At 45.8% G+C, this 25,809-nt stretch overlaps 1 protein-coding gene across 7 annotated transcripts in view; it reads right to left on the bottom strand.

Annotated features, from left to right (window-relative positions):
- Positions 1-4: 4 nt before the first annotated feature.
- Positions 5-25,809, bottom strand: part of DAGLA (diacylglycerol lipase alpha) — a 72,477-nt gene continuing 46,672 nt past the window's right edge. For 6 of the 7 annotated variants that reach the window (XM_037401757.1, XM_037401761.1, XM_037401759.1 and 3 more), the window contains 11 exons: positions 25,234-25,393; positions 24,810-24,893; positions 24,603-24,680; positions 20,169-20,249; positions 18,755-18,897; positions 17,156-17,224; positions 16,016-16,088; positions 14,714-14,910; positions 14,188-14,317; positions 13,160-13,341; positions 5-10,649 (listed from right to left, as the gene is read on the bottom strand). In XM_037401757.1, coding sequence (XP_037257654.1) covers positions 9,722-10,649; positions 13,160-13,341; positions 14,188-14,317; positions 14,714-14,910; positions 16,016-16,088; positions 17,156-17,224; positions 18,755-18,897; positions 20,169-20,249; positions 24,603-24,680; positions 24,810-24,893; positions 25,234-25,393 — 2,125 coding nt within the window. In that variant the 3' untranslated portion in view covers positions 5-9,721. The remainder of the gene's footprint in view (positions 10,650-13,159; positions 13,342-14,187; positions 14,318-14,713; positions 14,911-16,015; positions 16,089-17,155; positions 17,225-18,754; positions 18,898-20,168; positions 20,250-24,602; positions 24,681-24,809; positions 24,894-25,233; positions 25,394-25,809) is intronic. The other variant, XM_037401762.1, reaches the window with a different exon arrangement.

Raw genomic sequence — 25,809 nt, 5'->3', positions numbered from 1 at the left:
TATCTTTATATAATATGCTATATTAATCTGTATCTTTCTTTACAGCAATATTAGTTTGGATCTTTCATACATAGGTACAAAAAGTCACATGAGAATGGCACATGAGGAGTGCTTTAGTTTCCTTGTAGTCTTCATGCTGGGGCAGCTCAGAGCAGGGATTCGGAGGGCAGCGTTCCCAGGACAGGCAGCGACCTCTTGGTTGAGCACGGGGACACAGGATCCTGTGCTGTCTCCCCCCTGATTGCATATGCAAGTGCTCCAAGCCCTGCAAGAGGCAGTCTGAGCAGCTCGTAGCTCCCTAGGAGGACTGTTTCTCCCATAAATGCAAAAGGCTTTAGCTATAAAGAGGCAATTGGGGTCAAAGAGTTAATTCATAGCTACCCTACTCTGAGCTGCCCCAGGGCATGATGTGAGATTGGTGACAGAAGCAGGCAGAAGGGCTTTTCCATAGAGGCATTGGTGTCCACTGACAGAGAAGTGGGAGGCAAAGGAGTTACTGTGTGGAGCCCCCCACCCACAGACAGCTCCTGTTGCACAAAGCCACCCAGCTGGGCTCCACCCAACACTAAAAAGCACAAAAACATGAGAAAAGAAATAGTTTCCGCCAGTTCCTCTGGTCTTGCTGTCTGCTTGCTCACAGCCATAAGGGAGGCCAGGCCAGGCTGGTGGCTGTCACGGCAGGACACCGGAGCAGACCGCTGAGCCAAAGGAAAGGGTCTCACCGGGCAGCACACTCCTCTCCTGCTGCCCCCCCCACACACATGCAGGGAGCCACAACCCATCACCAATAATCCCTGTGTTGACATTAGTAATTAAGTTTATCACTAGGACAGAAGCTTGAGACTATTCCCTGGACATCACCTCTTCGGTCAGCTGCAGCGTTTGTGGAGGGAAAGCCAGGGAGCCACGGCCTCCATAGCTGCAGGTGACACCACTTTGCCATGAGACAGCGGCCACCAGCAAGCGCAGTGGGCACACTGATGAAGCAGTTAAGACCCAAAAAGGTGTGCAGCAGTGGTCTAGCCAACACAGCATGGTGTAACCGCTTTGCACACCAAGCGGCACACCATGACAGGACAGACCGTTACAGGCATGTGCCACCAAGCCAGCCTGAGTGCTGGGTGACATACGCACTGTGCGTACTGCTCCCTCCTGGCACTGCCACGTGCACCAGGTACCTCCGACTCTGAGCCATCAGAACTGCACAAAGCCCACAATGGAAAGCAGGGCAGTGGAATCCCAATAAAAACCAAAATGAAGGCTTGGTCCTGTGCTGCTCTGTGTTTAATGAGTTTGCAGATAACCAGCTAGAGGTCCCCTCGTCACACAGATACACTGGGCAGGTAGAAAACTTCAGTAAATGAAAAACAGAGCACAGGATGACACGGAGAGGTCAGAGGTCTCAAACACGGCAATGAAAGCAGCAAAAACGCACAGCTCTCTAAAGAGAGCTTACCTTTGGAAGATGGCTGTTCCAGTACCAGTGAAAAACATCAGTAAAATCAAAACTGCAGCAGACAGTTCAGAATACGTTAAGTCCCTTTCAGCATAAGTTCTTGCAAAAACTGAGTCAGATCTTGAAGAGTACAAAGAGTTTTACTCGTGAATAGACCTGAGAGGAAGTTTTTCTCATGAACAGATCTGTTAAACACTGACTGAGGTCATAGATACCAAAGCTAAGAAGCAGCAGGAAATATTCCCTTCCTACCACACAGAAAACACTCACTGCACAAGATGAGGTTCTAGATCAGAGGGGGCTGGCAGGGGAACTGCTGCGCAGGGTCAAGGAAACAGCCTGCCTCAGGCCAGGCTTTGCTGTTGGCACTTGGATACGACCTGAGGCAGCAAGTGGGGAAACGTGGCAAGTCCTAGCTGAGGCAGAAAGGGAAGGCCTGGCAGCAAGGGCGACTTTGAACCCATCCTTGGCCACACTGCATTGCCTTCCACACCCAGAGAAGAAATAACGCACAGAAGTAGAGAAGGAAGCTGGCAGGTGTCTGGTCCCCAACAGGAGTCTTGGACCTTAAGCCAAAGGAAGACAAAGGCACGATATGAACTCAAGAAAATAAGCAAAAAAAAGAAAACAACAACAGTTACAGAGACAGCAAAGTGCTTGGAGACAGCTGATGTGTTTTAGGACTGCAAGTCCCTACAACAAAGCAAAGCAAGGAACTGCTCTTCTCAACAGTTTTGAATTTCCAGCCTGCCTGCCCTTCAGCAGCCTGAGTTTAGGCTAGCAACATCCTCCCGCGCAGAGCGCAACAGCTCAAGGGAAGCGCTGGGTGCAGATAGGGTTGGGAGATAGCAAAGGAAGAAGCACAGCCGGCGCGTGGCGGTTTGCAGGACTCCTGCCACACAAGGAAGCCAACAGCCACGCTGCTCTTGCAGAACACGCTGCCCTCCGCACAGCAGGCTGCTGTTATACAGCGAGGGATCTCCTTCCTCAAGTATTTTAGGGTTTATGTTTCAGGCTCTGTCCGTCACAGATCTAACACCCACCCATCTCGGCAGTGAAGGTCCTGACTCTCAGAGCTGCAACATAAAACTCTGAAGCAGACAAACCACAGCCCCCCAGGCTTGTCCCTGGCATCTAACCGGCCGGACCTCACTGCAAGGCGCAGGGGCGCCTCCCTTGAAGGGAACAGAGCAGGCACAGCACGCTCAGGAGCTGCCAAGGGAGAGAAAGCCACCCACGAACGCCGATTTCACATACCTCTCGTACGTGACCTGTAACACCAGTATGACCATCTGACTGGAGAGCAAGGAGCTCCCAGACCAAGTCCCACCTCCCAGCTGCAGCCTTCCTCCCATTCTTCTCCCAGCTGCCGAGAACGGGCGCAGGATGCTGCCTGCCTGGGACGCGGAGCATCGCCTCCTCCACGCAGCAGCACCGTGAGAGGGAGCTTTGGCACAAGAGATGCAGCTCTTCACTAAATCCAGCGCTGCACTTCAGTACTACACAGGCTCCGAGAAGAACATGTAACAAGCCCGATTCAGCCAGTGCTTCCGAGCCATATATTCCTTCACTGGGAGCATCAGCCGGTGCAAAACTGCTGCTCAGTTTCCACCCCTCCCTTTCCTTAGGCAGGCTAAGGACACACAAATACACTGCAAGCAGGGAAGAAGCTGATGTTTCACAGCTAAGGAACAACAACCATCTGTGTTAAATCTGTCTTGGCTTTTACACTGAGCTTTCAGGTTCAGTGCATGAGATAACTGATCCATTTTCCTTTTACTTCCCCGTACTTCTGCAACTTGTTACTTTTGCTGCTACAGAACTCTAACAAGGGAGCACTTAGCCAACAAGTATCTTCTCACCCTACGCTTTTGCAACTAGAAAGAGGATTGCAGAGATTGTCTACACACTTCCTAAAGTGCAGGGAAGCTCTGTGAGAGTCTGTTGGCAGCAGCGTAATTAACTAACAGCTCTCAGCAAAAATCCAGCTTTAGCAGGGTGAATTTAAACACACAAGCAAGTGACAGCATGGAAGGATTGTCAGCAAAAGCAGCCTCAGACTTCAGTTGTCTGAGCAGAAAGGAACAAATGTAATGCTCTAGGTTGGAGGAAAGCTCAAGGGGCTTTTAGGCAAAAAGCAAAGGTGTTAGGTTTGTTGAGGGCTGGAGATTATTTTAAATGTCTGCCAGTATTTCTGCATTACACCAGAAGAGTTACAAACCACTTTATCAGCAAATTACTGACCTGGGTGGCTTAACATGCTCTGCAGGCAGTAACTGCAACCACCATACCTAAAAAAATGGAAATCAAATGCCACTGCTACCCTTGCTGCAAAGCCAGGATGTTCTCCTACTGCCAAGGAAGAGGATATCCCAGCAGTGGGTACTTATGGGGACAAAGCGAACCCAGCACCAGCTGATTCCCAAGGCAAACACAGAAGGGTTTCTGCGGACCACAGAAACGCAACAGGTCAGGCTCGAATGCCCTCCGGCATCATCAGTCTGCTGGGAGCTGGAGGAGCTTGTAACTCAGCAGCTCAACTTTAAGACATTCCAAATTTCACTAATAGAGAAACCCATTCATTCAGATTGTAAGGTGTGTAAAGGAACCCAAGCAGTTTGCATAGGTAATATGTATCCTGTTTTGCTACAAGAAAGATCTAACAGCTATCCTAGGAAAGGGGAAAGTATCAGGGTGCCAATACAATGGCCAACAACAAAGCACACATTCTGGGGCTAGCTAGAACTGATGCTCCTTCTCCCAGCCTTCCCTGTAGGGCAATAGCCACAAAAGATAAACACTAAACACTCTGACATATGCATTTCAGCAATGATTAACCCCAACTAATCACCATTGCAAGGGATAACTATGATTATTCATGTGCCCCAATTTGTAAGTTGAATTAAACCAGTTATCTGTGTGGGCGATTCAATGAAAATATTGGTCTTTGCCAACAGGCAGATTAAAAAAGCTGAGAAAGCATCTAAGTGCATAATGAATATATTAGAAGAGGCCATACAGGATGCTCTCAAACATGTACAGATCTCATTGCCCTGTCTAAAAGCAGGATACAGGAAGGATTAAAATTAATTTAAAAGCAGGAAGCAGTAACAACCAGAAACATGCAAAAGTTCTATAGAAAGAACATTAAGACTGGGGCCCACATGAATCTAGGAGCAGTGAAAAATCAGAGACACCTGACAAAGAAACAGAATCACTTGAGATATTAAGGGAAGGTTTAAAAAGCCCTCTTAATTAGGCCCGGATTACAAACAGTGAAACTGAGCAGATGGGAACCTTGTTAGGAGATGATATTTGAAAAAGTAATGCCATATTCATCTAGTTTGTTGCACTTCATACAGATCAGCCCTGTTCTGTTTCTTTTGGTAGAGACAGGACACAGCAACAAGTCAAACTCCCAGAGCAGAAGCTGTTCCAAGGAGCACATGCTGATCCTGTATCCCCATGCTTGGTGGTTTTCCTCCGTCTTACCCTTGTTCATTGACAGCAACATCTATTTCCCACCTAAATCCTGTTTGGAACCTTCAGTGATTATTACAATCCAAGCAACAATGTCCTAAAAGTATAGAAATGGGAGCCGCTGGATTTGTAGATCTACACTCACAACCAGCTTTGGCATCTCAGTCCTCTGTAGATATACAATACAACAATACAACTCCTGTTTACTTTGAATAAAGTTCTTAAGTTGCAGAAATTATGGATGAACACTGAAAACACTGACCACAGACCAGGTAAGCAAAAGCTACGGATAGCTAAAGAACTTCTTGGTGTTGAGAACACTTTGACCTTTCTAGATAGCATTAGCCATCACAGTGGGTGGCAGGTGTCTCAAGTGAATCAAGACAGGAATCCCATTCAGCTGGGTTTGGGTCATCATGAGAAGCATGGGAGAGCTATATTGCCCGGGATCAGCGGTGCTGTCAAGGATGCGGACTAAGACACCATCATCCTGAGAGAGAGCAACCAAGAAGAGATGTAAGGTGGCAGGAATAGGGAGCAAAGAAAAGAGGAAAGGTTAGAGAGTGGCTGTTTTAGGAGAAATTGCATGTTCCAACAGGAAAGGGGATAATGGTGAGTATGGGTGAAGAGTTTTCACTGTTCAGCACTTGTAGATACTCAGCACAGCAGGATCCTGTCAAAGTTCTTGGCACTGCTGCAATTAAAGCAACAATAAAAGCAACTAATACTGATGCAGAAGAGCTTCCAAACCCAAAGCCAGCCAACATTACATGCTAAGGGCTTGATGATCAAATCTCACCGGGATATTATCAATAAGATTGTTTTATTCTGCTTTGGACACACCCAGAAGGGTTGAAGCGCGGCTTATAGGTGCAGAAACCAGACAGCAGCACAACCCCTTCACGCCTTGGGAGCACACTCGCAGCAGGGTCAACAGCCCTTCCTCAGATGCTGGATGGAGTTTAACACCCCTAGTTAAGGGTCTCCCACATTGCCCCAAATGCTTCAAGGCTTCAGGATTACACTCCATGACAGTCTGCTGAGATTATCGCAAACACGCATGCAACAGCAAATGCCGATTACAGTCAACTGAACTCTGCCGCACCAGTGGATTGTGGAGAGGGCAGAGCACCCCGCTAGAGTATTTGGCAAAGCTTTTTTTTCCAATAACTGTGCTTTAATTTTAAGGTGCACAAAGCTCACTTTACTCCCCAGGAACTGCACGGCCTCAGCTCCACTACTTTACCAAAAAGCTCTTGGAGGGAATTTTAAGGACGTGCCATTGAACTGGGTGAACTTAGTTTAGCTGGGGTCTAGGGCATCAGGCACTATGAACTGCACCTCCAGCACTGCCTCCTCGTGGGGTACAACATCCCACTGAAATACTAAGATAACATATAAAAATTAGAAGGCACAAAGCTTAAGAGTAGGAAGCAGAAGCCAAGAGATTAAGAAATCTGAAGATGCTTCATGTTTCCCAAGACAGCTGCACGTCAGATCGGAGTGAGGGCAGAGAAAGCAGGTGACAGCATGCAGTACAAATGAAGGAGGTAGCTACAGGCTTAGCATTTATTTTAACTTCCCAGACATGCTCTTCCAGGATGAAATAGGAGATCAGCCTGTCCAAATGTTCTTATAGCAAAGGAGCTATGAGAGTCAAGACACAGAGAGACATTTAAAGCAGAAATAATGCAAAGAACATGGATTTACTTCATGAGAACTGGGAACAGATCTGTTTGTAAAGAGAGGACAATGGAAACCAGGAACTACCCATCATGTGATGCAACAAGAACCTTTACTAAAAGGGCTCTTTTGGACCGTTACTGCCTTAATCTATGGCAAGCCCAGGTCACAAGCATTAGGTATTCCCAGGCTTTTCAGAAGCAGCCTAATAATCACAGAGCGCAAAGCAAAAAAAATGCAGCTGGCCAAGGACAAGGTAACCCCGTTCCCCTGGGACATAGTTCCAATGGCACAGAGAAGGAAACAGCCATGCACAACAATTGCATCTTCCAGGACATGGTGGAGGTACACCCAGGCCAGAATTTACTTTCTAGTGCAACACTGTGACCCATTAAACCCATTAAACATCATCAGGTCACGACTGAATTTTATTTTTTTTTTCTGAAGAGGGAGATTATCTTCCTGACCTTGAGTCATCTCTCCACCATCCTTGGGTAGGGCACCAGTAGATCCACCTAGTCTCAGAGATAGCCATCTCCTAATACCTAACTGCCAGGGACAGAGATGATTCTTTCATTAATGTTTGTAAAGTGCTTTGCAGATATAAAACTCTGCCTAAGTGCTAAGTGTTATTACTACCCACCTTCTGCTGACACTTAAAGGCAGAAATGAACTCCTTTTCCCACTCTATCAAGGTGTGTCAGCAGCCTGCATCAGGAGGTGAGCTAGCCTGCTAGCCTCAGCCTCCCTGCACTTCAGCTCCCCTTTCCCCCCTCAAAACTACCCAGTTTATTGTGCGTATTCCTGGACACCACCTTTTTAGCGTTTCTTGGGTGTGTGCAGCAATTCAGCCTTACCCTGTGGTCTGCAATAGTGGATGACCTGATGGCACTTACACAGCTGCTCTATATGAGCTCCTGAACCATAAAAGCTCTCAGCAAGGGGAACAACACTGCTCTTATCTGAAGGATCTACAAAGAAAAAAGTAACTTCTCGTTGCTCAGAATAAAAGTATTTTTCTTTTACAAAGTATTTTAAATTCAGAGGGGCTTCTTCCCTCCAATTCAAAACAGTATAGAAAAGGTCACCTTTGGAACCTAAACCACAAGGACAACATTTTACTGCCCATTTAACAAAGCTCCTGCATTTCTGAAGGCCCTGCAATGTGTAAGGAGCAGGAGACACAGGATCCCACAGTAAATTGTTAAGTGGGAGATCGGCACTTGGACACAAAGTCCAGTTCGCTTCTGTGCACCTGAAGTTATTGACATCAATGCACGCTGGTTATAAAGTGCTCCTGTTCTGGCTTGATGGCATCCGATACCCCACGCTCTGTTTGTGTGGCACCCAGGACACCACAGCCCTGACATGTGCCTGGGGCTTCAAGAGACTCTCTATGAACACAGCTAGGGATAACGGGAGCACAAGGACTTGTCATGAGCTAAGCTCCTGGGAAGCACAGCATCCCCCCGCAATGGAAATATCACAGCTAAGGAGGGGAAAGGAGGGCAATAACATCTGTGATAAGGAAGTTAAAATAGGAATTTCTTTTCCAGTGAGGGAGGACAGAGCTCCAGTGAGACTGATTGGTAACTCTGCTGAGCTTTGATATGAAGGTGTTTTGTCAATTAAAGGCTGTCTACAGGTCACAGCATGTTTAACTTTCTAGACAGGTAGTTTTTCTCCTGCTCCCATCATTAGAAAAAGTGCCTGCCTACATAGGTCTAGTAGGCTCTTCCGGGCACTGAGGCCCTGCACAGCAGTGCTCAGGTAGTTTTACTAGCAACTTGGTCACGCTTTGCAATGCAGTGTTGTGCAACAGAGGCAGACAAATGATGCACGCAGCCTCCCCCAGACTCCAACCCACTTTAAAAGCAGGGAACTTGCAGTTGTACCTGCCCATCCTCTGTCCCCCCAGTCCCCAGAGGGAACAGCACAGGAAGGAAAGAACAAACATGATTTTTGCTTAGGGAAAGCCTCCCTGTTTGCTTAATAAATACCTTCCAAAAAAGCTTAGCAGCTCTGTAAACATACAAGAAATTTCAATACTTAGTAAAAGTTCATCTTTTCCCTGAACTCCCAATGACAGAGGCTGGCATTGATCTGTGATTACTGCATATGGGTGGTGTGAGGACTCAGCAGAGTCCAGGAGAGGCTCCCAGGCTCTGCAGGGGCCTGCCAAATAACACTGGGTGTTGAGAAGCCTGTTGAATTTTTAAGCTGATCAATCCATGCAGCTCTGAGATGAGAATCCTGTCAGTCCTGCAGGAATGTTGCCAGCTCAGAGTGGTCCAGGGAACAGAGAAGTGACGATGATGACATCCAGGAGAACTCTCTTCTGGCAAAAGAGGGACATGGCAGAGGGCTTTGGCTCTTCAGAACAGTGTCCTTCCATCTCAGCAGCAGCCTGGTGGTCACTGAACACAGAAGTACTCAGGGGAGAGAAAACACAATGCCAGCCCCATTCTTGCTGCGCCTGGCCAGGGGAGGGGAGACTGCATTTGGGGAGAATACAGCCCCAATGGCTTTTAAACAGGAGTGTCCTACAAAAAGCAATCCCTGTGGAAGTGTGACGAATTGGATCTTGGGCCAGATCCAACATGGTAGTGCAACAGGGCCCAAAGTCTCAATCCGCTCATTTCCAAAACTACTGACACTGTACCAAGGGGGTGATCTGGTCTGGCCCCTTTGCTTCAGTCTATCCAATCCTCAAGCTTCAAAGAATCCACCCTGTCACCCCAGAGGATTCCCTGAAGCAGGGTATCTCACTCCCAAACTCAGCAGGTGCCCTAGGGGCAAGGAATCTGCCTCTGGAATGAAATGTGGCAGGCTGAGGTAGGGAACTTGCAACTACCTTTAGCGACTCAGACCCTCTCGGTGTAGCAGGCCTCGTGAGGCAATGCTTCCCCCAGCTGCAAGCACAGGACTCTAGCACAATCCATCCTCCAGACACCAGTGTGCCACCACTGTGTCACCCCAGAAGGAATGTTTCCAGCTGTCTCCTGCAATCCAACCTGCCCAACGACCACCTCCTCCAAGTATTATCATGCCAGCACTCAGCCTACAGGATCAGCTCTCAGAGCTGCACCCCTTTGCCCTGCACTAGAGGGCTGAAATCATGAGGTCGTCCTGCTTGACAGGGCTGGTTACATGACCAGAAGGGGTGGAAGTCCGGATTTTGTCAGTGGCCAGGCACTCCTGGCTGCTTACCCCTGTGGGAGTGATGTCCATGAGTTCTCCAGATGAGCTAAGGGGGAAAGAGGGTGAGACAGAGATGCCCGACGAAGGTTCTGTTGAGCCTGCAAACAACCTCGGGGGCTTTGGGACTAGGTTGGGTTCGTATTGTGCCCTCAACAGGATCTCCTGATCACTGACAGACTTGGGCATCTCTGCAAAGTCACTGGAACTGTCTGACACCATCATGCAGTAGATGTCCTGGAAGGAGCTGCTTTTGCTATCCAAATTAAAGAGGCTGTCTATGAACTCTGCAAACTCCAGCACTTGGGGACTGGGAACATCAGTGAGCCGTCCATTCTGGAGGGACAGCTCCTCACGAGGGGCTAAGGAAACTCGGTCCCCCTCACTGCTGGCCCCCTCCTCACTGCAGCGTCGCTGGGGGGTAGTGCCACCACTGTTGAGCGCATTGTCAGGGGGCTGAGTCTCCTGGGAGTGCTTGGAAAGGCTATCAGCAGCCAGCAGCTCTGTCCGCGAGCTGAGGGAAGGGTTCTCCTCAGGGATAACAGGGTCTATATAAAAGCAGTGCGTCTCATCCTTCTCCATGACAGCATGGAGGCTGGGGGAGCCCCGGATGCTCCGAAAACCAGAGGAGCGCCTTGAGTCAAAGCTGTAGATGGATTCATTGTCCGAGAGGCTCTCCATGGTGGCGAGAGGAGCACGACGGTCCTGCAGCTCCACAGACAGACGTTCCTTTGTATCCAGGAGAAGCAGCTCCACGGGGTCTTTCTGCACAGGAGAAAGTGGCTTTGTCTCATAAAACCCCTCCAAACTAATTTCAGAATGGGACTTGCTCCTGCAATGAGAAACAGACAATGTGAGGCTGCACCACTCCACAGAACCACAAGCTGCCAGAACAGCCAGAGGAACCAAGTCTTGGGCACAGTTTCCCATACACACTGAGGGTACGTGTCACTGCTTTAACCAGAGCCACACACAACTTCAAGAAACCTCTCATCTCTCCATCCTCCCAGATGAAAATGTTAGGTACAGTTCCTTCCCTCTGCAAAGTCAGGTTCTTGCCCTTCTCCCTTTTCTCCTGGCTAAATGTCTCCCCTCTCAAGCACCACTGACAACTATGGTTCTGCTCCCAGTGAAACTTACAGCACTTTTAACTGAAGCACCCCAAACCACGGTGCAGTCTCCACAGGTGCAGAGAAACTCCTCTCTCACCCGGCACCTCTGTATTAGAGAGGACTGAGACTAGTCTTAGTTGAAACTAGAGAGGTTGAGGACTAGCCTACAGTTAACCCACTACTTTTTCTTCTCACACTCTGGAACCATTCCAGTCAGTCTCGTGCCTTCCCCTCTTCCATGCTGGCAATCCCTACCTTACTACCACAAATGCCAGGAGGCTGTTAAGAGCACTGCCCATGACCAATTCAACTACCATTTCAGGTAGCAAACTTTAAAATAGGTAAAAAAGCCATTTACTCAGCTTAAGACAAGTAAAGATCTTTAGAAAGATTCCAGTTGCACTAAGACTTTAAAGGATTCAGCAGGCTCCTCCAGAAAGACACAGGGAAGGAGCTCCCCACATCAGGCATGCACAAAGCCTGGGATTAGCTGCAGCCAAAACAGCAGCCCTAAAGATAAGAACTTAAGGAAATCTCTAAGAAAAGAGCCTGAGCTTGGGAGAGGACTGCGTATGTATAGGGAAAGACAAGTTAGGCCAATATTTGATCACTTTGTAACTTCTATAGAGAGTAACAGCGGTCTGAGAACAAGAAGAGGAAGCACAACACAGTAAGCTGGCTCTGACCTTAAAACAAATACAGCTAACCTACAGTTGTTTCCACTCTAGCACCTCCCTTAAGCCTCTCTGTCCTCTCTCTCATTCCTTTTCCTTTCATATCTCATATTTCCCCCCTATTCTTCCATTCGCCTCAAAGGGAAGCAGGCCCTTGGGTCTGCTCCCACACAGAAACCACCGCTCCTCTCCCTGCTGCTTGACCTAGTTCCTCTTCTCAGTCTTACTGTAGCCTTCACAAACATCAGCTGATCCCTGTTCCTGCTGTTTCGTCAGAGCTGCAGTTCTGCTTCTAAGCTCTCCTTCAAAGTCTCTGACCATTCACACCTTCTGTGATAAGAACCTTCCCTATTACTTGCTGTCTTATTTTTCTTCCGAGTTTAAATGTCACTCATTATCTCGAGAATACTCAACCTGGTCCATCACTCAGCACAGACCACCTCACCCTGCCTCTTCCCACACACAGAGCTTCCTGTTGGGTCTGTACCTGAAATCTCCACAGAAGTGCTTCCCTTGCAAAGGAATAATCCTCTCCCACCCACAATGCTGCCTTCTGTTTCCACTCACAATTCCTATTTGCCATCTCTGACTACAAACCTTCTTCCTTCTCTCATCTTCCCTATTTTGTCTGCCAATTTGCCCTACATAATGCAATTCTGTGATGGAAGTCACGTGTTCCAGCTTTGAAACAAGTCCTTGCTCACATTTTCATATCTTTTTTTTTTTTTTGCTTCTTGCAAGTTTGTGGTCCTGCAACACCCCAAATGTTATCCAAAAAATCTGCAAGGAGTCTCTGCCATCAGCTCCTGGAGGAACGCTGTTCCCATACACTACAAAGAACAAGCTCTTCCAAGCCACTCTTTGTATACCTTCTAGATGTTCCTCCACCTTTCAGCCTTTTTTAGGCTACTGAAGTCAGTGCTCAGTGATGGTCTGGGTTTCAGAAAACAAGCCCTGCAGGAACACCTTCCACACTTGGAACATGCCTTTTCCCTTCACCTGTTTTCCACTGGCCTGAGCTTACTGTTCCCGTTCTCCACAAACAGGACACCAGCTGCTCTCCCCCTCACCTTTATCCAGGTTCCCAGATTGTTCTGTTTATAATATTACACAAGTCACATTATAAAGCAGCTTTAAATGCCTACATTCTGGTAAGCTTATGGCTTTCACTGCTTCACAGCTTTTGAGAATCACTGTGTAGGCTATCTCTGGGCACAAAAATCACATAGGAAAACCAGAAATTTGGCTGCAAGACTGCAAGCTTTGCCTTTATAGTTTCAGGAAAACCCCACTTGTCTGGATAAGGAGAAAAGAATGTTTCTTCCATACCATCAACTTTTAGGTTCTCCTGACTTCACCACACTCACAGATTCTTGAGCAACACAAAGGATTTTTCTCTCCCCTACCATGACACAAGACATACTGAAGTAAAAGTCCCCATAAAGGCAGTTGTTGGATCTATCCTTCCCACAAGTATTGATTGCAATGCCCCAAGAGAAAGAGGACCCACACCTAGAGCCAAGAATCCTTCAAAGAAATCAAATATATATCCTTACTTAGTACTGCTGTTCCTTCTGTCTGCTGCTACAGCTCCAGTTCCAATCTGCACTGAGGGTCCACTAGGCAAGGGCTGACTCTGGAAGATCAACTCTGGGGTGAGATCCACTTCTGTAGGACTCACCATCACTTTGGCTGCAGAAAGTAAAGCTGTTTTCCCTTTGTTGTAATTCTCCAAGACCTATTCAAGGCAGACAGAGTAGTGCTTTAGTGGAGATAGTAGCTTTGCTGTTCTCAGCTCAGGACTTTCAAATGGCTAGACCTGCCTCTGTTTCTCACCAGCACCTTCTGCAAGCACAGGAAAAGGTCTTGTGATACGGGATTATATCAATAAATTCTGACATAGTCTATCCTGTCAGAATGCCCTGCTGGAAATCCAGTGCTGGGGAGGTGATGTCAAGATGGGGCAAGGAGCAGGCTTCACAGCAGCAGGGCAGAGGGGGCTGGGAGCAACCTGGTCTGGTGGAAAGTGTCCCTGCCCATGGCAGGGGGAGATCATCTTTAAGGTCCCTTCCAACCCAAACCATTCTATGAAGTCTCCATGGTAAAGCTGCATGACTAGGAACTGCAGCTTCATGGCAGAGACCCACTCTACAGCCATTACACACACCCTCAATCACCCTTCAGACTAACAGAGGGGCTACAGCTGCAGCTTGGAGGACTTCCGTTGCAGCCTGGATTTCACCTGAGCCGCAGTCTAATGGGCAGCTTCTGAGAGAAGAAACCAAACACCACCCTACTGCATGTTATTATGACACTAAATTTGGAAAAAAGACATAGTCTGGAACTCTGGGTGCTGGGCTGGAGATCTGCATTCCATTTCCAGGCCTCATTACGTCCAACTAATAGCCTGTGACTGGCCCAGAGCACAATCTTCTTTCCTCCTCCCCTCCAAAGTACATGGTCTTGTATAAACAGTCAGCATTCCTGGGAAAGGACTACTTATCCTACGTACATAAAGGTCTGTGACAAGGCATTCATTTTCTTAGGGCACCTAGTGCCCCCTGATCCTAATTCTCTGCCTTACCTTGTTCAGCCCTTCCATGACCACGTATGGGAGGTGTTCGTGCAACATTGCCGGCGAGATGATCACTTCATTGAACGCCTTATTGTCACCCCAGATAGCAAAGTAAGTGGGATCCTCTTGCTCACAGCAACTGGAAGAGGAGTTGGGATCCAGAGGAAAAAACAAGGAGCAGGGGATGAAAGAGCAGGCCAATATTTTGGCATGCAAAAGAAAGAAACAGCAGGTTTTAGAGACAGAAAAAGCAACAGGAAACAAAAAAAAACCAAAACAGAGGGAGGAGATATTAAAGTATGCAAGCTACTGCCATCGCTCCAAAACTCTGCACTAGCCAACAGTGACATGACTATCTTTTTATTCTGACAACACAGACACAATCACTGTCACCACAAGACAGTGGAGGGGAAAAAAAAAAAAGGAATTAAAAAAATCACCTCCTTGGTAGATAGGTTCCTGTCTTGGGGATTCTTTTCCAAAAGAATTTTCACCTCCACCTGTGGGCTGGCTTCACAGCTCCGCACATACTCACCAGCACTGCTCTGCAGGATGATTGTGCACCACGTGGATGATGCGGCCAGGTGGGTAAAGTGGCGTGCTTGCAGACAGGGCGATAGTCAGATCACTGGGATGGGTCCAGAGACGATTACTTGTTACTGAATTTTCTTCTGTCTCTTCAGGGAGCTCTGACTTGGGTATGCACTTTGTAGCCCCCACAATGATTCGCCACTGTCCAACACAAGAGAAAGGAAAGAGAACATTGATAAAAGAAAAACATCAAAAGAAAAGCAAAGCCATCTCACAAGACACTATTGGGAGTTTTAAACTAAGTATCTAATGCCAGAAAAAAAAAAACCAGGTCTTGTGCCCCACTTGATTAAATAATAGACCCAGAGGCAGGGATAACCCTGCCTAGGAAAGGTGTTTCTTCTTTTTACAATTTTAACCTCAGAACTAGCAACATCTCATCCTTCCTTTTTTTACTGGAGGATTTTGTAGAGTTAAGGACCTAGAGCAAGCACCAACTTGCCCACCGACTGATAACTTGGTATCTTCTGGGATAAACAAGGTAGACTGAATCTGAATTTTTAATGCACAAAACTAAGCAGAAGATTATATAACATAAACAGACAAAAGTTCTGTTTAGGCCTTTCTTTATGCACTGAAAGAAATCCTAAAAACCCTCAAAAACTCACCAAAAACACCCAGAAGCCAAAACACAAAAAACATAGAATGTTAATAAGAAAAATAAATGTAAGCTCAGTTTTCTCCCTTTACAGGTCATTTCTATAGTATTTTACCCCAAAAAATCTTAACATTTTATTGTTTTTTCCATCTCAGTGTAATGGTAAAGAAGCCTGGAGAGGAACAATTTTCCCCATTTTCTATCTCCAAAACATCAACAGACCGCTCATCCTAGAACAGCACCACCCAGACAGCACGCAGCAGTGTCTATAAGCAGATAACTGTTGTACTTGCTAGCCTGTTACCATTCGTTACTGGCCAAGAAAAGCTACAGTTGGAACACAGACACCAAAACAAGCTCGGATGAGAAAAATCTCTTGCTCAGTTATTTTAGACCTGTGATGGTGAGCTCTGAGCAAGGGAGCCAGAATCATCACACAGACTGCAGAGTGCAGCCCTTTGGTCTGACCGCTCTAGCTGCCTTCCAGCTCTTGCCATCACTCCTCTGGTTACCTAAATAATAGTCACAGTGGACCTGAGGAGACCTGGAGGGCAGAGGAAGTCTGCAGCATTGCTATGTGACACTAAACATTTACCATCACTGCTCAGAGACTCACCTTGAGGTGTCATGTCTGTCTGTTACTCTTACCTTTGGTTTGTTACTTCTTTGAAGAACATCCAGAAGCTGCCGGCGAAATCCCTCCAGCTGAGAGAGACCGATTCTGGGAAAAGAGGAAGATGCGTTTACAACAGCTGGGCTGGGAACAGGACGGTAGGGACACACAGTGCAGAACGAGAAACTGTTCTACAAAAGACACTACAAGAATGCAACAAGGCCATAATGCAGATCATTTCAGAGGTGGGTTGTGGCATCACCCAGGACCAGTAACCAGGGTTAAGAGGCAACAGGAAATCGTCATGGCAATAACAGGTATGAAATGTAATAGCAGAATCAGATCAGTGAACACAGATGTGAGAGGTCAATGGACAGATAACGAGATGATACAACCACAGAAAGAAGCGAGCAAGACAAGTATAGGATGACACAGAAGAGGGAAGGCAGAAAGATGTCACAGAGCTATATGACACCACTATACAGACTACAGGATGGACAAGATTTTGTCACAAGGTTACCAAAAGGCACATTCAATACTGTGTGGTACTTTTCCTCCAGTGAATTCTACATGCCTTATATTGTACAGACAGACACGTCACCATTTATCTGAGGTCACACAACAAGACAGAAGCAAAAGTAAAACCCAGGTTGCTCCTAGTCCAATGCCCTGCTCAGTAGAACAGGTCCTGGGAGACAATGAGAGGTGAGAAATACCAAGACACAAGAAATGAGGGAGCTGGTTCAGAGATGCAAGATGATACGGAGTAGGTATTCAGAGACAAGCAGTACAAAATGAGATGACAGTGCCTCTAGTGCAGGGCAGAGCGTGAAGAGGTCTGAGAAAACACAGGCAACCAGGAAGATGGCACTGACATGTCAGATACTGCAGTGAGTATTATTACAGAGGCAGGATAGTCACCCTTCTCTTTCATACAGGCAGCTGAGAGACAGGGGGGAATATGCCTGTAAAAGTGTGTGTGAAACACCAATACAGGTGCCCAGGTAAAAGATGCAGCAATACAGGTAACTATGAAGACAAGTAAGAAGCATACAAGGACAGGTTAATGAGGAAACTAGAGACAGAGATGAGCTCGATGCTTCTGATAGGAAACAGGTGACTTTAGTGTAGAACAGCAGATATTCATCAAGAAATTCAGACACTTCTCAACTTGCCTGGGCACTAGATCTTTGCCAAGCACGACTGCAGTCACAAACTCTTTTGAATACTCCATGGCATCCTCACTGGAAGAGAAACAGGACCAAGAAGAAGCAGTGTTTCACTAGCAGCAAACTGGCACTTCATTCCCAATTTGCCACTGGTGTCCCAGAGGTTACTAAGTAGTGAACCAGGGTCATAAAAACCACATCCCAAGCCACTCAGCCCAAATAAGGCTTTTAAGACTTGCACCTTGATAAAGAAAAGCCTGAAATTCACATCCCATGCCCTAAGCAACATTACTTTGGCTCTGAATATACTTGGAAAAGGAAGTACTTGAACTCAATGCCTCATTTTCCAACAGTTTGGGAATGGCCAGGACAGCAGAAGGGAAGAGGATATACCATGCTCCTGAGGCAACTTTACAAAGACACTGTAGAACTAAGACTGCCACTTTCTGCAGCAACCTGAATACCAAGACAAGAGGGAATTAAGGCTTCCACTCTGAACTGGTTCTGCAATCAGCTACCTTCCCACAGATCTTTTGAACCAGTTACTACAGGCAGAGGCTGCATCATTGACCTAGAGATGACCCTGGGCATGACACACAGTGCAACAAAAGTGTGACAGTCGGAGGCACCTCCCTGAACTCAAACAGCTGAGGCAATGCAGCACAGCTTGGCCCAAGCTATTGAGGAGCAGAAGCTCTGAGCAGAAGGCTATAAAACTCTCATGAAACATTCTACAGAGCAACTCCTCTATAGCTGCAGAAGGCCAGGGATTACTATCATAACAAGGCATGCTGATATTCAGATTCATTAGTGGGATAGTTTAAAACCCTTGGCTGCTCCTGGAACATGATACAGTTACTATCACAAGAAGCTTCTGATAATCCATAGCCGATTTCAAGTGCCCTCATGACATCTGTCATGACTAGAAAGACTTTATCTCACTTCACAGCAATCAAGTGGGATGTTTTTGTTTGACTGTCATGTAAATAATGTGACCAGCAGGTCTGTTCCAATTCACAGTGGGAGGAACTCACCATACCTCTCTGCAGAGCTCTGAGGCAGCTACCCTAGATTCCCCCTGTAGTCGAGGGAGAGAAACAGGCACACAAGAAGCACCATCCCTCTGATCTATTTTAGGCACCCACATTACAATGACAGAAATCACACCCCAGAAGTGCCAGTTTCTTTGTCAGCTGCAAAAGGAGTCCAAACAACTAGATCAACTGATGCAGGCATCTACACTTGGTCAAGTATCTCCTTATTGTACATCTATTCACAGCAGATGGGGAGAGGACACAGTGGCACTGTGCAGAGAATATGGAAATTGCACCCCATCCACTCAACCTGCATTTTCTGCTAGTCAGGGTGAAATTAGAGCTAGAGCCACAGGCAGCTAACTCATAAACCAGAATATCTGGGCGAGCAGCCACCTGCCATCATAACCTAAACTCCAAACTAACACAGAGCAAAGGCTGCCAACATCCCTCAGCTCCCATAGACGGCCTCTCCATTTTTCTGCGTGCTTCTCAGAGCATCACAAACAGGATCTGACCCAGCTACGACACCCCCACTCTCTCCCACCAGTCCTCCTGCCCCGACACCTACCTCAGCAGCCCACCTGGGGGAGAATAGGCAAAGCACTTCAGTGATGGATACTGTGGACGCAAGAGGAAGGACAGGATGGCAGCCGTGCCAGCCCCTAGGGAATGACCAACCACAATCAGGCCATAGTGCTTTGTTCCTCTCCCCTGAAAACAACAACAAAAAAAGAAAAAAAAGAAATTGAAGTCAGACTGAAAGGTAAGTCCACAACCCCCAAAATCTGTCCCATTCCCCAAGCATCTGTTGCTGGCAACTGTAAAAAACAAAGTACCAGGCTAGATGAACCTTCAGTAGGACTTGGGACAGCACATGTTCTGGCCATAGCACTTTTTCAGATATTCTTCAGAGTTCAGCTTCAGAGAGTATTTAATTTTCTACATATAAGCCAGCTGCTCTCTCTCATACTAATCAAGCTCTTTCTGTCCTTGTAGGTCAGGTCCAATTAGTTTCACTATTCTTCACCAATTAGAATTTGGACCCGCTGTACATACAGCCAGCTTCAAGCAGAACAGAATGTGGTACTTATTATCATGCACAGGAGACAACCAAAGTATAGAGCTTTGAATGTCACTATATCCTCACCAGTCAGGTAGCAAATGAGTTCTTTGACATCAGGAAAAATTCCTCAGCTAACAGCTCACTGAAAACCAAATTTCACTTTCCAGGAAGAGAGCAATAAAGTACCGTGCACAAAGAATTCACACATGCCTGTGTATCTCTCTCTACACGTACCAAACATCACCAGGCAGACACTTCAGTGTCGGCTGGTATGACACTCAAATTTCAGGGAACCATCGAGGCTTTTATCCCTTTTTTTCTTTCTCCCTTGAGCTACTGCTAATTTCCCCGTGGGCACTGCTCAGGCCAAAGGCACTCTTTGGGCTTGAGGAAAGGACAGCTGTCTGACAGCAGGAAATCAGGTGGTTCACAAGTTCCCTCCTCAGTGGGCTGTGCTCTTACTGACATACAAACTAAGGTAAGCTGCTTTGTAATGTCTCTCTTGGGTTCTCCAATAGCTCTCTATCGCAAGAAATGTGCACACACAGGCAGTCTGCACGGCATCCCGTTGCCGTCTCCAAAGAGAATCTCCATAGAGATGAGATTTTAGTTCCTGTTGATCTGGTTTTAATGTTCCCTGTCCTGCAATGCCACCAAATGGGACTTCCTGCCTTAGCTTTGCCTGGGAAAAAAAAAAATTATCCCGAGTTCTGCAGTATTGGTGGTTTCAAAAGAAAAAAGCCTTGGGGGAATAAGTAACTAGTTGCCTGCCTGGCAATCAGGAGGAATAGGAACTGAAGGAAGATTTTAGAAGTCAGTACAACAGATTTGGGAACATCAAAGTAACCCTAAAATCAGTTTTTTAGGGAAATTTCATCTTTTTTATAGCCTACAAAGATAGAATAAAACTAATACTCACTAAGTCTCGTCCAAAAGCTTGAGAAAGCACCATTTCTTGCTCCAATTTCTTCTTGATGTACTCAGCAGATAGCACCATTCCCTGAGGGAAACATCAAGACAGAACAGGATGTAAACAGCTATGGATCAGCCCTGATCTAAACATCTAGCAGACGCTATACTGCCCCAAATGCTGTATAAGCTCTTGAGTGCCACACAGCATGTGTCCAGGTTGAGGAAGAATACTGACTCCACGTTTAGGAATAGACTTCATTAGGCAGATGTCGTGGCTCACTGATTACCGGAGCCACAATCTGTTTACGAGTAATGACAGTTCTTAAATGAAGTTAATACTCAAAGGCCCTATTCCTGGGCTCATGGTACAAAGTCCAGAAAAAAGCCAAACCCAACCCAAAAAACACCCACCACCACAAAACCCACTTAAATGTAAGGTTGTGTGGCTGGTAGCTCAGCAGACACTGGGACCTGCACTAGAACAGAGAAACAAACTGATTTTGTGCATGCCACTGCCTTAACTGCAAACCTGTACTCTTCCATTTAGATCTGTGGATGAAAGCATGAACTAGCCCAGCAAGTTCACAGGGAAAATACAAATACCAAGACACTACTAGAGGGGGGAAAGTGGTAGCACTATCAGTATAGTAAGAGCTATTGATGACTGGAGAAAGCAGCAACTAGTAAGGAGATTCAGCTGTCAAAGGACATTAATCACAAGTTGTTAAGGTTTTTTATTCACTAGAAGCTAAGAACTGCTGGAAGATGGGAAACAAGCCGACAGTCTGGTTCTAAACATTTATCTTCTCTGCTGACGGCTGCATCTGAAGAGTGCTTCTCCCCCTGTGTAATAATTACAAATGCAGTTGATCTGTTATAAAGAAGCAACTAGAATGTGGTCTGTTGCATAAATTCTTGGTCATGCCTTTGCTACAGTTTAATCAATGATAAGCAAGCCTGAACTACAAAGGCTGAAAAACAGTGATGTAGTCCAGGGTGAACACTGGTAAACAGAAATCATCTACTCTAATTCAGTGATTACAGACCTCAAATAATTCATGCTGCCTGGGTTGGTCAAAAACCAGGGGAGATCATCTCCTTTGCTATTTTCCATGACGCCCCTACCTGAAAACAGTTTAAGTACAAAGCGAACATTACTGAGCGCTGTTTAATGTCAGACACAGAAGAATTCATGGCCCTCTCAAAAAGCAAAGAAACATGGAATTTTCAAAGTCCTCAATATCAAACACAACATCAAACCCAATCTGACTACTGAAAAGCAAGAGCAGAGCACAGGTGATTCTGCAGAGCCTGAAATGGGTAAATCTATAAATGGGACATCTGTAACACCACCATCATTATCAAAAAGCAGATGCCATGGTACTTCATGCCTGTGTTCAGATGTCTCAGCAGCTAGCCAGCTTCCACTGCATTCAGGAGAGGCTCCATTGCCAACTCTAATGAGAAGTGAATGGCAGACGACTTATATAAATTTCTAACGTGAATTTCGGATTCTATTTTTGAAAAGCATGACCTAAATCCATGGTGATATTATTAATGGGCTGTTAGTCAGCCTTATAGGTATATTTTTGGTAATTAAAGTGTATTCTAATATAGACAGTGATTTTAATATTACGAAATGAGACTTATCACCACAAAGTTACATTTAGACTTCCCGTTACAGTGGACACCGTTTCATAAGTTTCAAACTAATAAAACTATCCGGGCTTCATTTTCAACCCTCACACATAAAAAGCCAAGCAGACTGGAGGATCTAGGACAAGTGGAAGGGAAATGTTCTGTATTGCTTTGCAGTCTGAAGGCATGAAACTGCTCTGAGGTATTTTAAGTGTGTGTGTGTGTGTGAAAATTCACAGAGGGGGTCTATTTGGTAAAGAGCTTGAAAGTTATTGCTATTACTGACTGTTCTATCAAACTGGTGAGAGCTCTTATCATGGCTGAGCTTTCAGGGCTTCCTTCTAGCAGCTACTACTTGTCATCCCACTTGGCTCTACACCAGGAAAACAAACCTCCATAACATGATCGTTTTAGTAGCTTTGTTCTATACAAGTTCAACAGAATTAAGTATAGATTCATATGCTTGACTTATGATTATTTTAGAATTCATTTTATTATAAAATCAGTAGATTTCAAAAAATGTGAAGCTTTTTTCCCCCCATTTAATTTCCCCTCCAAATTGTGACAATCCCTTTTTTTTTTTTTTTTGCCTGCTAACCCATAAACCTTAGTTACAGCTATGTTTCTTTGATCCAAAATAGCTCAGAGACCTAATATATATTTTAACTGTGGCATTTGCAGCATCCCAAGCAATCAAACACTTTCAGCTATGGTACCAGTGGAGTGATAAGGAGGCTCATGTAAACATCAAGAGTTTTAATTTGTAGAATGTCTGATCAACACCGCGTGAAGCACAGTGACAGGCGGGCTCCGCAGGTGGAGATAACAGGCCATGCCAGCCTGCTGGGTGTGCGTGACAGAATCAGCAAGAAAAATAACAGAAATCAAACAACTGACAGGGAGCTCTCGAACGGCCAAGTACTTTTCTCCAAATTAAATGTGTTAGCAAAACACTTCATTTATTTTTGTATTAAAGTTGACTTCTGGACATTAAAAATGCATTAAGGCAGACATTTTTAAATTCTATTATCTCCATTAGTTCCCCTCAGGAATCAACAGTACGTTATTGCCTGAAGATTAATATTGATAATAATTTAAGATAAAGCTGTATCTCTGTACTAGCAACAATCAAGAAAGAAATCACACAAAGGCCATATAGAAACTCAACATAGAACAAAGGGAATGACCTGATAATGTTTCGTATTAGTCACTGGCATGTGAGCGTTTTCACATACAGATCAAAGGGAAGCCAGCTTCTGCAAGGGTTTGTTACCGGCTTTTCTGCACATTAAAAAGAGAACAGATTCCCCCCTTCCTTCCCTTTGGTGTCCTTTGACATTTCTCTCTGTACCAACTGTCGATTACACGAATTGTCCAAAGTAATTTTGAGCTAAATGAATGTGTACAACAGCAATGTCACATTGTAACAGCCTAACAGCAACAATGTAGCAACAATGTAGCTGCATAACAGCAACAATTTAACTGCCCAATGGCAACAATGTAGCAACACTGGAAGTGCCTAAATGACAACAATGTAGCAACAATGTAACCACCTAATGCAATGGAGCAACCATGTAATTGTCTAATGGCAACAGTGTGGCAACAGTGTAGCCACCTAATGGCAACAATGTAACTGCCCAACAGCGACAATGTAACCGTCATGTTACCATTGACTGCCACACTTCAGAAGTATTAAACAAATAGAATTTTGTCACACAACTGATGGTAACAATTCACATCACTAAACATCTCTGTTACGTGCGTTTCCATAAAATGTCCCAGGGTAAATTGCCAGGTTGATTAAATTTCTCATTCGGGGGGAAACAAAGGAAATAGGCATCAGCCAAACAGGGGGCACACAACACTTTTTGAAAAGATCTGCTGCTCTGGGAGGCTAGGAGCCCACAGAGCCCACACACCTTCTCAAGTAGCCACTTCTCTATCAGACCCACATCCAGCTAAGCACTGAAGTACGCAGCTGTCTACCAGCTGCTAACACTCTGCTTCCTAAAGTGAAGCATCAAAGCACAGGGAAGAGGTCTGGCATTCAGGCAGGACATCATGAATAAAGCAGGAGCTCCCAGCTCATGGCTCCAAGCAGCTAGAAACCTGATGTCCCTCCCTGAAGGGACCCTGACGAGACGATCAGCAACATCACCTCCTTGCAGCCACATTTCCAACAGCCGCTACATTCCTTCCAACACAGAGTTTGTATTTTTCTTTCCCCAACCTGGCACTGCATCTTGAGAGGCTGCCAAATTCCTGATAATCTTAAAACTCAGCATGCGTGTCATTACTTTGCTGGACTGGGGCAAAGGTCAGCTCTATAGTAAATTGATTTAATCAGCCCAGCCCTGATCACTAACACAGACATATAGCATCAGTCTAATTACAGAGGCAAGTCCTGCCAGGATCCTTTTGTGAGGGTCAGTGCAACAATCCTCTTGCAACAGAACTTCAAAACGCATTTTCAAGGTTTGATTGCAAATTCTGAAAAGGTCATTGGGAAACAAAGTAATCTGAATTACTCCCAATAGTTTTGCTCTAGGTCCCCACAGATGCCTTTTACTGTTTGGTTTTTACTAATTGTATGGGGTTTTTAATTACACACGTAGTGATTGTAACTGTTACAGCTAAGGATTTTTAACACCTCAAAGCCATTTCACTGCAGTTATGTAACACCCTTCTTAAAAGCACCTCAAGCAATTAAGGCCATTCTTTTTTTGCCTGTAATTAAAAAGTCAAAACACTAGAAAAAGAAGTGGTTCTCCTTTTTCATTTTGGTTTGTTTTCTTTTACACACCTTGTGTCCCAGCCACGTTCCGTGGTGACCCTCAACTGGAAGGCGCTCTGCATCCCCAGTTAGGTCCGTCAGGGCATCCTGGAAGAAAACCAGTCACCGCGCTACAGGTAAGTCACACACCAAGCGTGAGTCAGGAAGGTCTCAGACTCTCCCAAAAGTCTGCCAGGGTGGCCAAGGGTATTTGAGGCCACTGCACAATGCACTTACTTTTGGAGACAGAGTTCCTCTGATACTAATGACCACCTTCTTCTTATCATGGTCCACAGCCACATAGAAAGGTGTTTCATAAACCTGGAAAAGATCCTGTACTGTAACCATCATTTGAGACATTCCTGTTTAATTATTCCTGCTCAGGGAAAAGGAAACGGAGCAGTGTGACAGGCTATGCTTTATGCATAAGCACTCCTCCGAATGATCTGAGTTTTCGTACTAGCATCTGTTTCTGTCCAAGTGGCAGAATTTCTTGATGGAGAGAGGGGACAGGAAGCTCTAGGGTCATCCAAAAGAAAAAAAAAAAAAAAAGGCTTAAGTTTCCTTTTTTGTATCACTATGCCTGGAAGTATGTGAATCCCATTAGGAAGAGCCTTAGAAACAGCCCCCAAATGTGAAGGGAGTTGCAGATTCTCCTTACTGCATCATGGCAAGATGTGTAAACAATGTCCACCGAGGTCATATTCTCATCCAAGAAGTGGCGCCGGATGGCGATGGCATTGCAGCCACAGCAATTATCCTCTTCAATGGTGACACTAGGTGCATAGCGGGGCCGTGAAGGACAGAGACAGCAACATCTGCTGAAGAAAAAAAAATAGCTTTGAGGAAAAGCAGAACGTGGAAGTGACCAGTTTTAGGGTGGAATGCCTAGAGATAAGGGAAAGACAGACCTTGCATGCCACACTGGCCTCATCTCAACAACAGTGATTTCTTTCACTTGTAGGAGCTCTTGCACAAAACAGCACACAACTTGTGTTTCAGCCTCAAAAAAGGGCCCCGGGATCAGATGCAGTTTTCCTTCTGAGCACCAGAGAGAGCTCCAGTGTAACCAGTCCCCAAGGAATCAATGCATGATGGGGCTGGGATCCCTCCTCAAGGGATACTGCACTTCATAGCGCAGTCCTACATAGCTTCAACACCCAAAGCAGCTAGAATTTACTGAGATCTAGATCTATTTATAACAAAAAAAAGAACACAGGTCTAGAATAATTCTAGA

This window comes from Falco rusticolus, chromosome 10 (assembly GCF_015220075.1).
Source record: "Falco rusticolus isolate bFalRus1 chromosome 10, bFalRus1.pri, whole genome shotgun sequence".
Classification (NCBI taxonomy): Eukaryota; Metazoa; Chordata; class Aves; order Falconiformes; family Falconidae; genus Falco; species Falco rusticolus.
Note: the sequence above shows the minus strand (reverse complement) of the source record. Positions and strands in the feature narration are given on the sequence as shown.